This window comes from Peromyscus leucopus, chromosome 14 (assembly GCF_004664715.2).
Source record: "Peromyscus leucopus breed LL Stock chromosome 14, UCI_PerLeu_2.1, whole genome shotgun sequence".
NCBI lineage: Eukaryota > Metazoa > Chordata > Mammalia > Rodentia > Cricetidae > Peromyscus > Peromyscus leucopus.
This window is the reverse complement of record NC_051075.1, coordinates 78,832,145-78,848,781: the sequence shown is the minus strand read 5'-3', so window position 1 is coordinate 78,848,781 and position 16,637 is coordinate 78,832,145. Positions and strand designations below refer to the sequence as shown.

General features: G+C 53.4%; 1 protein-coding gene across 1 annotated transcript in view; it reads right to left on the bottom strand.

Moving 5' to 3' along the window:
• Positions 1 to 3,191: 3,191 nt before the first annotated feature.
• The window catches only part of LOC114703065 (cytochrome c oxidase assembly factor 8), a 29,648-nt gene continuing 16,202 nt past the window's right edge, over positions 3,192 to 16,637 (bottom strand). The window contains exons 4-5 of the mRNA XM_028883746.2: positions 6,085 to 6,175; positions 3,192 to 3,538 (exon numbers count right to left, since the gene is read on the bottom strand). Of these exons, the coding sequence (XP_028739579.1) occupies positions 3,433 to 3,538; positions 6,085 to 6,175 (197 nt within the window). The 3' untranslated portion in view covers positions 3,192 to 3,432. The remainder of the gene's footprint in view (positions 3,539 to 6,084; positions 6,176 to 16,637) is intronic.

The following is a 16,637-nucleotide window of genomic DNA, read 5'->3' as shown; positions in this document are numbered from 1 at the left end:
ACACATAAATTAAAACGTTTTAAAGACCGCCCTAAACAAAAAATCTCTACAGTAATACTTTATTAGAATGTGGCTACGCAAGAGACTCACCTTGACATGACTTTTAAAAAACAAAACAAATTTTATAGTCAAAATAACTGCAATTACAATTTATTTGCAAGTATGTGTGATCTCAGGAGGCAGAGACAGAAGGACTTCTGTGCGTTAGAGGCCAGTCTGGTCTACATTTAATACACTCTCTATCCGGGCGGTGGTGGCGCACACCTTTAATCCCAGCACTCAGGAGGCAGAGGCAGGTGGATCTCTGTGAGTTTGAGGCCAGACTCTAAGTTTCTTTCTTTCTTTCTTTTAATTTTTTGTTTTATTTATTATTTATTTATTTATTTTGGTTTTTCGAGACAGGATTTCTCTGTATAACAGCTCTGGCTCTCCTGGATCTTACTCTGTAGACCAGGCTGGCCTCGAACTCACAGAGATCCGCCTGACTCTCCTCCCGAGTACTGGGATTAAAGGCGTGCGCCACCACCGGACTGTGTAGCGTTTCTTGTCACGCACTCAGTGCACTTTGAGGATCCAGCTGAACCTTGGGTATGAATAAGCACAGGACAGTAGATAGGCTTCGAGACAAGCCTCACACAGATCATTCAGTTGCTAGAACTAGCTATCCTGTAATGCTGGAGCATTCATTGTCACATGGCCCACACCAGGACAACCTCGGAGACCACCACAGGGGCACTAGTGTGTGCCCTTCGCACAAACTCCTGCTCCACACTTCCTTGGACTAACAACTTTCCTCCCAAGGCCGCCGGGCCTCAGCCTGAGGAAGAGCAGTGTCCGCCTGAGGAAGAGCAGTGTCCGCTTCTGCTTCTGCTCGGCTCGTGCTCCTCCTCACATAACTGAGAACATCTGACAAAAGCCATTTCTTCCGGCTCAGGCTTTCACGGGTTCACACCCCACGGGGGAGGGCTGGGCACTGCAGGCAGCGCACAGCACCGTGACAGGGAAGCCAAGAGCGAGACCAGGGTGACTGTCACACACACACCTCAAGGATCTGCCCTCAGCGACCTACTTCCTGCCTCACCTTCCAAAGTGTCCAACCCCTCCCCCAATAGTGCCAGCATCTGGGGCCAAGGATCTGCTCACTGTTCCGAGGTCAGACCTAAGACCAAGGCTGAGCGATGCCTTCCCGCCAGCCTTGCTCCTCTGTGGAGGCGCTGTTTCTAGGCTTCATGCTACCACCACCGAAAGGCCCGACGCAGAGGAGAGGCCAGCCGGAGGCCGTGGTACCGGACAGCTGAGGCCCGCTGTCGGGCTCACGTGGGGCCACTCTTCAGACAGCAGAGGCCCTCAGTCCAGGGTGACGGCTCCTCAGTAGGTGGCTCTCACCACAACCTGCCAGCCTGAGCTCAATCTCGGGGACCAGCGTGGAGGAAGAGGAGAACAACTGAGAGCCGTCCTTTGGGTAAACATGCACGCACACTCACACACACACTCACCACACACACACACACACACACACACACACACACACACACACTCTCTCACCACACACACTCACACATACACTCTCATCACACTCACACACACACACATACACTCACCACACACACACTCTCACCACACACACTCACACACACACACACACTCTCACCACACACACTCACACACACACACACACTCTCACCACACACACTCACACACACACACATACACTCACCACACACACACTCTCACCACACACACACACACACTCTCACCACACACTCACCACACACACACACTCTCACCACACACACTCACACACACACACACTCTCACCACACACACTCACACATACACTCTCACCACACACACTCACACACATACACTCACCACACACACACTCTCACCACACACACTCACACATACACTCTCATCACACTCACACACACACACACTCACCACACACATACACACTCACCACACACACTAATAAACAACTATTATAAGGAGGAGGGATGGTAGCTTTGGCCTTCAACCTGGGATGCTGGGGTAATGAGTCTCATGTCCCTATCACCTGTTGCTGAGTCCTGTGCGTGTAGTTCCGACCAGATGAGACCTGACAAGGTGTCGCCATCTGCGTGAAGCCAGCGGTTTCTCCAGAGGCAGCTGCTGCCGTGATGCTGTGGGGGCTGGGCGTCGGCTTCCAAAGGCTCTATGCTACCTGCCCACCTGGCTCAAGCTTGCTTTCGTTTCTCTCTGAACAAGCAGCTGGGTCCCGGAGCCCTGCGGACCGGTGTCCCCCATACAGTGTGCCCACCTGGACTAGTCACCGCACTGCCCACTGAGGGAGTCCGTTTGTTCAACAACGGCAATGTCCCGGTTTCAGGGTGACAGTTCTGGGACAAACGGTCAAAGCACTGGTGGTGTGGGATCTGCCCAGGGTGTCAAGGCCCATCAGGAGCAGCACACGGGGCGACAGCATTAGCTTCTTGCTGCTGACAAACTTCTGGAGACATCAACGTAGAGGAGGAAAGGGAGCGGTCTCAGAGGTCAGGTCACTTGGCCACGGCCTTTGGTTGCTGGGGAAGGGCCACCTCATGTCAAGGAGCATGTGGCAGAGGCTGTTTACCTTGCGGCAGCCAAGAAGAGAGAGGAAGAAGGGGCTGACCCCAACCCCCCCTGAGGGGATGCCCTCTGACCTACCGCCTCCAGCTGGGCTCCAACAGGTCCCACCACCTCCCACCGTGCTGTCAGCTGGGAGCCAGTCAACGGGAGCCATCACATCAGCCCACAATCACCACGCTTCCATTTCTCTCTAACTACGGTGATGACGGCTGTGATGCAGTGTCTTTGGAAGCTGAGGGGTCACCGCACTCTAAAATGATGACATCAGGGCTGGAGAGATGGCTCAGTGGTTAGGAGCACCTACTACTCTTCCAGAGGACCTGAGTTCAATTCTCAGCAACCACATGGTGGCTCCCAACCATCTGTAATGAGATCTGGCGCCCTCTTCTGGCCTGCAGGGATACATGCAGGCAGAACACTGTATACATTAAAAAAATAAACTGATGACATCACTCTGTGATCAGCAGTCTTTCACACAAAGACGCTGCTGCATCTGCTGGGTTTGACTTTACTGTGTCGGGGCTTGGATCCGTGGCTCCCCCGCCCCCCCCAGACAGCTGAAGGTCACTCCCAACTTGCACTGGTCTAATTGTTTCAGTGAAACTTTATTCATATTTTGACACTGCCATATTCTGAATTGGTATAATTCAAGACACAGTCAACAAATATACAGTTTATCTCGTCGAGAATAAGCCAGCCGGAGATGCAGAGTCAGGAAAGTCCTGAACACGGACGGGCCAAGCTGTGGGACTTGTGCTCACTTACAGCTTCCAGGGCCCTCATGAATGGCAGCTGGGTGCTGGCGGGGCAGATCCAGGTGGGCTCCTAACCGCTCGTCTTCTTCTGCTTCTGTCTCAGCTTGTTCCACATCCTCTCCAGCGCCACTTTCCCCATGAAGAACGTGATGGCAAAATTACGCTTGTACCAGTCTCTACAGGGGAAGAGAGGCACCCCAATCAACCACAGGGACACCACCAGACAGCAGCTCCCCTGGAGGTGTGGTCCCCTGACTCCTGACCTCCCCCAGCTGGCCATACACATAGCCAGTTTCCCTGTGTATGGAGGGCTCCAATCTTCCTCTGGCCTTTACTAAAGGATTCATAAGACCCTCTGAACCCAGCAACATTCTAGATAGACACTGTGGAGAGGTAACCATGGAACACAGCCTGGCAGCTTCCTGGGGACCAGAGGGGTGTCCTGCCTTGGCCTAATGTGTAGAGAAGTGCCCAGGCACAGCGCTCCCCACTGGGAAGCCGACTGGCCACAAGCTCTACATCCCCTTCTCCTGGATCACAGGTCTCTGACCCTCACTCAGACCCTGGTGGAATCTGTACAAGGAAAATGCTGCCTACAAGTCATTCAGTGGAAGCCTACCCACTGGGGCAGTTTCTAACCTGCGGTGAAGTCTGGGGAACTTACTGGACAGAAGAAAGGCTCCGCTTAGCCCTGGTGCAAGCCCCGCAGCCCCGGCAGGCAGCCCCCGGCACCAGTCAGTCATTCCAGCCCCTGAGCTCCTGAACCACTTGCACTAGGGCTGGATCCTGAGTTCCTGATCTCAGTACAGAAGGTAAGGGAGGAGCCAGAGCCCTCAGGGAATGACAGTACAAGTCACAGAGTGTGAGCCCTCAACTCCACCTACACAGAACGTCACCACGCATCACTGCTCTCCTGATGTCGTAGAGCTGACCTGGCCATGTGGGGGAAAGCCAGCAAAGCGTCCTGGTTCTGTGCTGAGCAGACACCCAGCGCCTGGAGGGCAGTGGGCAGTGGGCACAGGCCCCTGTGGCTGAGTGACGAGCCAGGTCAGGGTAAGGCCCACCAGACAAGGAGGCAGACGCTCACCCAGCCTGCACTGTCACCGTGAGGCCCTGCCGCTCTGGCCACACCCAGTCCCGTCATTGCTACATTTTAAAGCAAATCTCAAGTTTCGTCTTAACTACCAGATATAACCAAAAGCTAAGGTGATTATTTAAAGATCAGATTTATCAGGCCAAGCATGGTGGCCCACACCTTTAATCTCAGCACCTGGGAAGCGAAGGTAGGCAGACTCTCTGAGTTCAAGGCCAGCATGGTCTACAGTGAGTGAGACTCTTTCTCAAAATACCAAAGCAACCAACCAAACAACAACAGTAACAAAAAAGAGGCAACCATGGCGACATCTGCCTGTAATTCTATCACTCCCACGGCAGAGGCCTGGTCCACATAGCAAGTTTCAAGCCAGTCAGGCCTATATATGAGACCTTGTCTCCAATTAAATAAATAAATAAGAAACAGAAAAAGTCACTAATCTGACAGAATGATCGACTAACTCATGGACACAGCCACCCCATCTTCAGATACCCTGTCCAAATCTCTCACGACTGGACACTGTGGACTCCCAATATTTTGGGCTGAGCTGACATCTTCAGGCCGTCGTTTCAAATGTCTTCAGCGCCCCTCCCCATATACACACCCTTTTACTCTTTGCCTGTGTCCTGTTCTTGATTCAGATCCAACCCCACCGCAGCCCCATCTCTCGGGACACACCCCCAGACGCGGGCTGTGCTTCCTCCTGCAGCCACTGTGTCGTCCCGCTGCGTAAGGTGTGGACGCGCTGGGACGCACATGTGTCATCCTGAGCTGTGTCGTCCCGCTGCGTGAGGTGTGGACGCGCTGGGACGCACATGTGTCATCCTGAGCTGTGTCGTCCCGCTGCGTGAGGTGTGGACGCGCTGGGACGCACATGTGTCATCCTGAGCTGTGTCGTCCCGCTGCGTGAGGTGTGGACGCGCTGGGACGCACACGTGTCATCCTGAGCTGTGTCGTCCCGCTGCGTGAGGTGTGGACGCGCTGGGACGCACACGTGTCATCCTGAGCTGTCGTCACCCCGTCCCCACAGCTGTCTGTGCCCAGTGGTTTCAGCAGCCAGGGAAGACAAGGGCCTAGATCTACGTGTGCCCTTCGGAAAACGGTAATTCACCACCAGTTCTGAGTGTTCTCGTGTGGCAGAGGACAGGGAGGTTTATACCCTTTACACTGTTCCACATGTGACCTCACACAGCCAGAGGAGACCCAGGGGCTTTTGGGGTGGCACAGACACAGTGTGCACTGACATTTCGCTGTCCAATATATGTACTTTGGGGGGGCTGGCTGACTCTCCATTAGGTTACAAGTTCCTACTGGTCCTTGCATGGCTCTCCTGGGGCCTTTGATCTCTGCTGACCTTGTTTCCACACAGGCAACACTCTGACTGACCAGGACCCCCAAGGAAAGACACTTAAGGAAGTCTTCGGGACCCACTACTGACCTAAGGCCCGGGGCACAGTAGGTGCCGTGTACAAGGGAGGCTGACAAGTTTAGCTAACACGGCAAAAAGTGAAGATCACAAAATCATGTGACCTCCACCTCTACTGAAACCATCAAGGCTTTAAACTAAGGTAAGAAGATAAGCAAATGTGGATGTGCTAACTAAACTTCAGGGAAGACGCAAACACTCACCGGTTATAACACATGTGCTTCTGAAAATTCTTACTCAGAAACTCCTTATAAAAGTCAGCCATTTCCTCTGCGTCCAACGCTGCTCTTTGACCTGGAAGTAAATTACAACTTGACGTAAGACTCGAGGAGGAGCTGCTTGTGGTGGAGCACATTGGTGGCCCAGGCCACAGGTAGAGGCTGAAGTGACAGAAGTTTGAGGTCAGCCTTGGTTACCTGTGACATGGCTCACTGAGTTGATTCCTGGGACCCAGAAGGCAAAAGGAGAAAACTACTACCCATTGTCCTCTGACCTCCTCAGGCAAACTATGGCGCATGCAACCCCCACCCCCTACACACACACACAAAAGTAAAAGAATAAGATTCTAGTTTGTTTTTTAAATTATGTATATGTGTGTATCTATTTGTAGGTCTGTGCACAGTGGGTAGGTAGAGTATCTGCACAGGCCAGTAGGTGTCAGAGGCCCTGGGCTAGAGTCACAGGCAGCTGTGGGTCACGTGACATGCTGGGAACCAAACTGAGTCCTCTACTTTCAGAAATTTTGAGGTCCAGTCTCTTAATTTTCTTCCCGGGGGCCCAGGTGTGGGAATGAATGACAGCAAGCTCTCTGTCCGTTCACTTTACTCCTCTATGACAAAAGTCCATCTACCCAGATTCAGCTCCATCCTCCATCAGCTCCTCTCTCTGTACCCACTTTTCCTGTCCTCATAGTTTGTTGGCTCCTATGCTTTTGACCTCATCTTCGTCCTCTGTTCCTTCGTCCTGCATCTTTCTCTCCTTGCTCCTTACTCCTGGCTCTGAGAAAACTCTACAAGAGATCTGCCTTACCCTCTACAGAATCTCTGACTTCCTCTCTTCTCTCTGGCCATGCGGTTCTGTCTACCCTCTACAGAGAAACTGTCTGGTTCTCCTTGCCACATGACTCTCTGCTGCCAGGAATTCTGCCTCACTCTTTACTCCACCTAGATATGCAAAAACCTCCTTTGTTTTCAGTCAATTTCAGTCTGGAATGCCACTAGGCCTGAAGGCAAGGGATGGTCTGAGCTTCCTCTGCACAAGAAACAAAGCTATGCATCTAGGAGCCAGGTTGCCTTGAAGTTTTACCTTAGTTCAGGGACTTCAGGCACCTGGCAGGTGGTCTGGTAGCTATTCTGCTCCTCACTTGTCCTTCAATGCTTTGTTTGGAGCTGGCCCTATCTTTGGATGAATCCCCTTTTGGATATTTGTAAAAGGCAGATATTCAATTCAAATGCTAAAAAGGGAGCAGGGAGCTCAGAGGCAGAAGACCCTGCCTACGTGACCTTATCCAAGTACTGGCCCAAGCAGGATGCTCACACATATATATTCTATGGGAATAATGAGCACAAGAAATTCATAACGAGGAGCAGCTGACTATTAAAGCTGAATAACACCAAATATTCCATGATAAATGGCTTCCCACTAGAAAAATGCCTTGAAATTTCTAGGTATAGCTTTAATACATAGCCGAATCTCTATAATATAGTCTTGCGGCTCACAAGACTCTACTAGAAGAGTAAGAGCTTAACCACCAAAGCCATCACCCCAATTACTTCCTATTGTTTATTTTATGTGTATGGATGTTTTGCCTGCACTGTATGTTTGTGAATCACTTGTACACCTGATGCCCACAGAAACCAGAAGAGGGGGTCCTGGGCCCCTGCAAATAGAGTTACAGCTGCTTATAAGTCTCCATGCGGGTGCTGAGAATGGAATCCAGGTCCTCCATGAGAGCAGCTAGTGCTCTTAACTGCTGAGCCACCTCTCCAACCCAGTTTTCACTGCTGTTGTTTCTTTTATAATATTAAAAAAAAGGAAGAAAGAAAAGTAAAAGTAAGACTGGGATTGGCTCCAGCTGGTAGAGTGCTTACCCGAAGCCTTGGGTCTGAGCCCCAGAGTCACATAAACCAGGGATAGAGGCAGGAAAATCATAAAATCAAGGTCATTCTGGATCAAAAAAACAAAATGAAGGATGAGCAGTAGTGGCGCACGCCTTTAATCCCAGCACATGGGAGGCAGAGGCAGGAGGATCTCTGTGAATTCTGGGCCAGCCTGGGCTACAGAGCTAGAGAAACGCTGTCTGAAAAAACCAGGGGGGAAAAAGCAGCTCCAGAACAGTCTGGAGGCATCTGGCAAAGGCCACACGTCCAGCAGAGAACGCGTCTGACAGGGAGGTGGGGATACCGAAGGGGGAGGTGAACGCTGGCAGAAATGCACACAGTCGTCACGGCAGGACAGAACCAAGGGGCCTCCTCCAGACCCACCCCTGCCTGGACAGCCCTACGCCGAGGACAGCTCTGGAGACCGCACATCTCCTCGGCTGCACCTGTGTGTTCAAGCACAGCCTGTCTCTTACCAGGCAGGTGCGGATGACCTGTCTTCTGTGCCTGTGCACTGCACGGCGGCGCAGGCAATGGTCTGTGCTAACACATAGAGGAAGGGTCAAGCCCTCGTGAGTTCAGTTGTGGTATCCACATGCTAACCACGCACAACTCTATTCACATTGCTTGTTTCGGGCTCAGCCTTCCTGCTGTCCCCTCCACCTAAAGGACTCTTCTGAGAACATCCCCCCCACCCCCCCACACACACACAAACATGCACACTGGCAGGTGCCCACCCTCCTCCCTAACTCCCTGCTGGTCTTCTCCCAGGGTCCATACGCTATGTCCACAGCACACACCCACCTGTATGCTGACCCTGCTCGGTGGGCTTGTTAGCTCCCACGGGAGGACCGAAGTCCTGCTCCGCCCACCCTATCCCAGTGGCCAGTGGCATGCCTCTGTGAAGACAGATGCTACTCACATGAAGTGGAGAGGACCTGTCTCCTGAGAGGGGAGGGAGGCCTACGGTTCCGGGGAAGGTGATACCTAAGCTGGTCTCAAAGGAACAACACAGGCAGCCGGGAAAAGGGGGACCAGACCGGAGGGCACCAGGATGAAGCCCAGTGCAGAGACACTTTCAGGGTGGCAGTCTTAGCTGATCTTAGAGAAGGGTGTGCCCTCTCCTCCAGCAGCCTCTCTGGGCCGCACAGGGAGAGGGACTGTCCAAACAGGAAAGCCGTCCCCAGCAACAGCAGCACAAGCCACCTCACTGGAGGGACAGACTCTGCCGTCGGCTACGAGATGCGAACTGTGTCCTCCCGTCGTCTTTCCCTTGTCTCAGCAGCTCACCACGGCACAGCCTCCCATGGCACAGCCTCTCACAGGCACAGCCTCACCACGGCACAGCCTCACCACGGCACAGCCTCTCCTGGCACAGCCTCACCACGGCACAGCCTCACCACGGCACAGCCTCTCACGGCACAGCCTCCCACGGCACAGCCTCTCCCGGCACAGCCTCCCACGGCACAGCCTCCCCACGGCACAGCCTCACCACGGCACAGCCTCACCACGGCACAGCCTCTCACGGCACAGCCTCCCACGGCACAGCCTCCCCACGGCACAGCCTCACCACGGCACAGCCTCTCACAGGCACAGCCTCACCACGGCACAGCCTCACCACGGCACAGCCTCTCCTGGCACAGCCTCACCACGGCACAGCCTCACCACGGCACAGCCTCACCACGGCACAGCCTCACCACGGCACAGCCTCCCACGGCACAGCCTCCCACGGCACAGCCTCCCACGGCACAGCCTCCCCACGGCACAGCCTCCCCAGCACAGCCTCCCCACGGCACAGCCTCTCCACGGCACAGCCTCACCACGGCACAGCCTCTCCTGGCACAGCCTCACCACGGCACAGCCTCACCACGGCACAGCCTCACCACGGCACAGCCTCCCACGGCACAGCCTCCCCACGGCACAGCCTCCCCAGCACAGCCTCCCACGGCACAGCCTCCCCAGCACAGCCTCCCACGGCACAGCCTCCCCAGCACAGCCTCTCCTGGCACAGCCTCACCACGGCACAGCCTCACCACGGCACAGCCTCACCACGGCACAGCCTCCCCCCACGGCACAGCCTCTCACCACGGCACAGCCTCTCCTGGCACAGCCTCACCACGGCACAGCCTCACCACGGCACAGCCTCACCACGGCACAGCCTCCCACGGCACAGCCTCACCACGGCACAGCCTCACCACGGAACAGCCTCACCACGGCACAGCCTCCCACGGCACAGCCTCACCACGGCACAGCCTCCCACGGCACAGCCTCACCACGGCACAGCCTCCCACGGCACAGCCTCACCACGGCACAGCCTCCCACGGCACAGCCTCCCACGGCACAGCCTCCCACGGCACAGCCTCTCACCACGGCACAGCCTCTCACAGGCACAGCCTCTCCCAGCACAGCCTCACCACGGCACAGCCTCACCACGGCACAGCCTCCCACGGCACAGCCTCACCACGGCACAGCCTCACCACGGCACAGCCTCACCACGGCACAGCCTCCCCACGGCACAGCCTCTCCCAGCACAGCCTCACCACGGCACAGCCTCACCACGGCACAGCCTCTCACCACGGCACAGCCTCACCACGGCACAGCCTCACCACGGCACAGCCTCTCACCACGGCACAGCCTCACCACGGCACAGCCTCCCACGGCACAGCCTCTCACCACGGCACAGCCTCTCACAGGCACAGCCTCTCACGGCACAGCCTCTCACCACGGCACAGCCTCCCACCACGGCACAGCCTCCCACGGCACAGCCTCCCACGGCACAGCCTCACCACGGCACAGCCTCACCACGGCACAGCCTCCCACGGCACAGCCTCACCACGGCACAGCCTCCCACGGCACAGCCTCACCACGGCACAGCCTCTCACGGCACAGCCTCTCACGGCACAGCCTCTCACGGCACAGCCTCTCACGGCACAGCCTCTCACGGCACAGCCTCACCACGGCACAGCCTCCCACGGCACAGCCTCACCACGGCACAGCCTCCCCACGGCACAGCCTCTCCCAGCACAGCCTCTCACCACGGCACAGCCTCTCACGGCACAGCCTCCCCACGGCACAGCCTCTCCCAGCACAGCCTCTCACCACGGCACAGCCTCTCACCACGGCACAGCCTCTCACCACGGCACAGCCTCACCGCGGCACAGCCTCTCACGGCACAGACTCACCACGGCACAGCCTCTCACAGGCGTGCGTCTCTGAGGCCTGGCAGTAGTGGAGAGGTGAGGGGATCTAGGTGGGCTTGTCATTGCTGCATTCAGTGTGCACAGGGAAGGGTCAACTGCAGGGTGGAGGCAGGCAGAGCTGCCCACACCTGATGCTTCCCCCAGGGGCTCTCAGACCTAGGGTCACCGCACCCCAACCTCGCAGGCCAGTGATCAGACAGCAGGAAGCCCATCAATGCTTGCCAAGTCATTTCTGCTCCATCCCGCCACCTCTGCCTCTTGTTATTGAACATAAAGAACACTGGCGCAGGAAAAGGTAAAGAGAAGGGTTGGGAACAGGAAGGGAGGGGGAGGAGGAAGGGAGCCATAATGGAGGGATGGAGAAGGAAAAAAATCAATTCATTGCATCATTACTGAAAATGTGTGGGTGTCTCACAAATGCCATCTGACAAAGTGATCTGTCTCCATGGCTCCCTTTTCTGGATGCACCAACACTTGTGCAGTCAAGGAAAGGGGGGAAAGAACTCTTTCCTGACCACTGTCGACAACTGAAATCAGGCGTTTCTGCTTCCTACACTTGGAGTCAGTCGGTGAATTTCCCACACAGCAGCAGAATTCACAGAACATTCAGCCCGCGGGTGGCCAGCTGTCTACCTCGTCTGCAATCCCTGGGCAGCTAGACATGCCCACTTTGCAATTAAAGAAAGCCTGTTAGGAACAGCTGCAGAACTCGCGGTTTGCCCCATAAGGACTTCTTGGAGACGGCTGGTGGCGACTGCTTGCTGTCTTCTTTGAATGTCATAATGGGTACACTAGACCCTAGAAAGGGGCTAGGGACTTGAGGTGGCCACCAGCCACCAAAGCAACTCTACCAGGCCTGAGTGAAAACGTCCGTATGAATTCAGAAAGCAGACTGCCTCCCTGCTGCGTGGATGCACTATTTGTTACAGCTAGCAGCCCCTCTTTGCACACTCAGTCACTGTCCATAGGTGTTCTTATTAAGGCAAATTTGTTACAGTCTGTTTAAAGGTCCCAATGGCCCATGTCATCTTGGCTACAAACACCACCCATCTGCCATTCATGGTGAACTGTGTGTGTTTCCTGGACACTGACCCCTTTGTCTGGCCACCCCTCTGGGCCTCCTCCATCCCCTGTTTCCATGGCAGCAGCCAGGCTCATTCAACACAATCCCATCTCTGTCTGCTGATCCAAGGCCCAGCATGGCTGAAAGCTGGCCCTGGGGTTTGGCAACACTGGACAGAAGAATAAACAGGGAGGCAGAAGGCCAGAGTACACCAAGAAAAAGAGCAAGACAGCTCAGGAGAGGAGTTTTAGGAAGGAGTCCTAGGATACCCAGGTCCTCAACATCCACTGAGCCTGCTCGGCCAGTGCCTGCTGGGAAGTCCCCCCACGGGAGCCCCAGCTGGTCAGTGCTTTCCGTCCCCGTGCTGATGATGTTTGGGTCTGTGTCTCCTGTGTCCTCAGATGCAGATGGTATAATCTTTAGGGTGTGGAGATGAGTAGGAGGCCCCTGGGTCACTGCTGTGTGCTTTCAAAGGGGATTCTGGGACCTAGGTCCCATCCATTGAAAAACTGAGTCTTTTTTTTTTTTTTTTTTTAATATATACAATTTATTTTTACTTTGTTTTTCCTGGTGTTTTGCCTGCATGTACATCTGTGTGAGGGTGTCAGAAACCCTGGAACTGGAGTTACAGACAATTGTGAGCTGTCATGTGGGTGCTGGGAATTGAACCCAGGTCCCCTCAAAGAGCAGCCAGTACTCTTAACCACTGAGCCATCTCTCTAGCTCCATGATTTTTTGTTGGTTTGTTTGTTTGTTTGTTTTTCAAAACAGGGTTTCTCTGTGCAATCCTGAATGTCCTGAAACTTGCTTTGTAGACCAGGCTGGCCTCGAGCTCACAGACATTTGCCTTCCTTTCCCAAGTTCTGAGATTAAAAGCATATGCTACCACTGTCTGGCTCAACTTGACTTTCTATCACTAGAAACGCTGAATTTAGCTCTGAAGTCTATCAGAAACTGATACCCAATATTTTAAAAATTGTTTGGAATGTGTATTCTAAGAGGAATAAATCTAGTGTTTTTTTTTTTTTTTTTTTTTTTTATGTCAAAAGCAGTTCATTTTTCCAATATAACTGACTAGACAAACTTCCTTCACCTTCAGCTCCAGGGAGCCTCTAAAGAGCCCATGTGTTAAGTATTTCTCAGCATAAGTGTGTTCTGGACAGCTGAGTTATCTTCCCTACTGTGCCCCTCCCCCATTCCAACTGCTGCAGCTGGGAACTCCTGAACCTTGACAGAACATGGTGTTTTTAAGTATGTATACATTATGGAGGGGCTGTATCCAGCTAGCTGACGTGAATCTCCCCAGAGCTGTCATTGCGGTGAGCAACTTGACATCCATGCTCAGCAGTTTCCAGAAACATCTAATTAACCATGTTGTTCCCACCCAACTGGGATTATATATGCTCCACGTGACTCTGAATATTGCCAGAGTGGTGATTCTGTACTGTCCCTTTCCACAGACAGTCTGTCCTTTTTCATTGCCAAATTAATTATAAATATTACTTAAGACCATTCCTTCAGTACACAGCAGAGTCACTAATAAGATTGTCATGTTCACAGGAGTCAAAACAATTCTGTTAGAAGAATGGCCGATCTCTAATGCAATACCACAGTATGAGCTGACCTGATACCACCATCTGGTAGGCCACAAACACCCCTTTACCACATATGTGAGTATTGGGGGGGAAGAACACACACACACACCCACACACACCACACCCACACACACCACACACACCACACACACACACACACCACACACACACACCACACACACACCACACACACACCACACATACACCACACACACACACACCCACACCACACACACATACACCACACACACCACACATACACCACACATACACCACACACACACATACCACACACACACCACACACACACCACACCCCCCACACACACACCACACCCACACACCACACCCACACACCACACCCACACACCACACACACACCACACACATACACCACATCCACACACCACACACCACACACACCACACACACACACCACATCCACACACCACACACCACACCCACACACCACACCCACACCACACACACACACACCACACACACACCACACCCACACCCACACACCACATCCACATCACACACACACACACACCACACACACACACACACACACCACACCCACACACCACATCCACACACCACACACACACCACACACACACACACCACACACACACCACATCCACACACCACACACCACACACACCCACACCACACACACACACACACCACACACACACACACCACACACACACCACACACACACACACACACACACCACACACACACACACACACACACACACCACACACACACACACACACACACACACACACACACACACACGAGGCTGAACTGAGAACTGATGAGATCAGTAAGGTGGTCAGACCTGACGACCTTGAGCAGAACCTCGCCTCCTTCCTCACTGTGCGGTCTCAGGCTGGGCAGTCGTCACCCGCAGTTAAGCCTCAGGTTCATCACACAGTATTTGGTCTTTGTGGTTGATACATGTGAAGGGCTCGGCACAGTGCCTGGAACTCAATCAGGACAAACGACCCCACTCATTCCCACACTCAGTGTTAGGGTGCAGCACCCTCTTCTTTCGCTGACCCACTAAGACCCCAGCCATCAGCACAGAGCAATAAAAGTGGGGGTGGCATTCCCACCACTACCCCTCAGCTCTTCCTCTGGGGAACCAGGACAGGCAGGGGTCAGCAGAGGGTGATGGCTCTTTTAACTAATGATAGACTCACTCGGCGTGGGAGGTGAGTGGCTCTGGGCTGTCCATTAGAAGATTTGACAGTAGGCATCTGCTTAACAAACAGAGTGGAGTGTTATTAAGGCTTCAACACTAAGGGAAAATGGCCAAGGCTATTTTCATTGTTGTTGCTGTTGTTTTCAAGCCAGGGTTTCTCTGTGTAGCCGTGGCTGTCCTGAAACTCACTCTGTAGACCAGGCTGGCCTTGAACTCACAGAGATCTTCCTGCCTCTGAGTGCTGGGATCAAAGGTGTGCACCAGCCAGGTAGTGGTGGCGCACACCTTTAATCCCGGCACTCAGGAGGCAGAGCCAGGAGGATCTCGGTGAGTTCTAGGCCAGCCTGGTCTACAGAGTGAGATCTAGGACAGGCACCAAAACTACAGAAAAAAAAAATCTAAAGATGTGCACTACCACTGCCCGGCTGGCCAAGGCTATTCTGAGCAAAAGAAACGGCAATCCAGGTGTGGTGTCAGCCCTTTTTAATTTCAGTGCTGGAGTAGGTGGGACTGAAAGACTATCGAATTCAAGGCCAGCCCCAGCTACACGGTGAGACTTGGTCTCAAAAAAACAAACAAACAAAAAGCAAACAAGCAAATCCATCAGCCTGTGTCTGTTTTCCTGTCCTAGGAGATGGACAAAGACCAAGATGTGAGGTAGTGGAGCTGTTCTGTGGCCACAGAGGCCAAAAGCCTGTGGTGAGGGCTGGGTGTGATAGCCACACTTTAATCCCAGCACTTCAGATCTCCAAATTCAAGGCTAATCAAAGCTACATAGTGAGACACTGTCTCGACAACAGCAGCAGCCCACAAAGGGAGTGTCGGGTATGCATTTTGGGTAGAATAGTCTAGCTACAGTGCAAAGGACAGGTTTAAAGCAGGGGTTGACAAAGGACATTTAGAGGTCAAATCTACTTTTTGTAAATTAACCCAAGTTCTCTGTGTGTATTCTTTTTTTTAAAAATTTATTTATTTATTATGTATACAGTGTTCTGTCTACATGTATGCCTGCTGGTCAGAAGAGGGTGCCAGATCTCATTACAGATGGCTGTGAGCCACCATGTGGTTGCTGGGAATTGAACTCAGGACCTTTGGAAAAGCAGTCAGTGCCCTTAACCAGTGAGCCATCTCTCCAGCCCTCTGTGTGTATTCTTTACAGCAGGCTGAACAGTGCCGACAGATACCCAGGTACCACAAAGGCCCTTTACAGAGAAAAGTATGCTGGCTTCTGTTTTAAAGACTAGAAGCTGGCTGGGGCTAGGTGTGGTGGCTCACACCTTTAATCCCAGAGCTCCGGAGGCAGACGCAGGCAGATCTCTGTGAGTTCAAGGCTGTGGGAGCCCACAGGGGATATCTAGTGAGAACTTAACTCAGGGTCAGAGAATTTGGGCTTGCTTTACTCAGCAGGGCTGCATAAGAAGACGACTTGGTCACAGGAGTCGTTACCAGGTGTTGGGAAGGGTCTATACTTGGCTGTATGCTGTGCTTTGATTTTGCAAGGGGGAGGTCTTTTGCCCCACCCCTTGGCATTGTTATAAAAAGACCTTCTGCATAAACGAAGTGGCAGTTGGATATTGACCCAGGC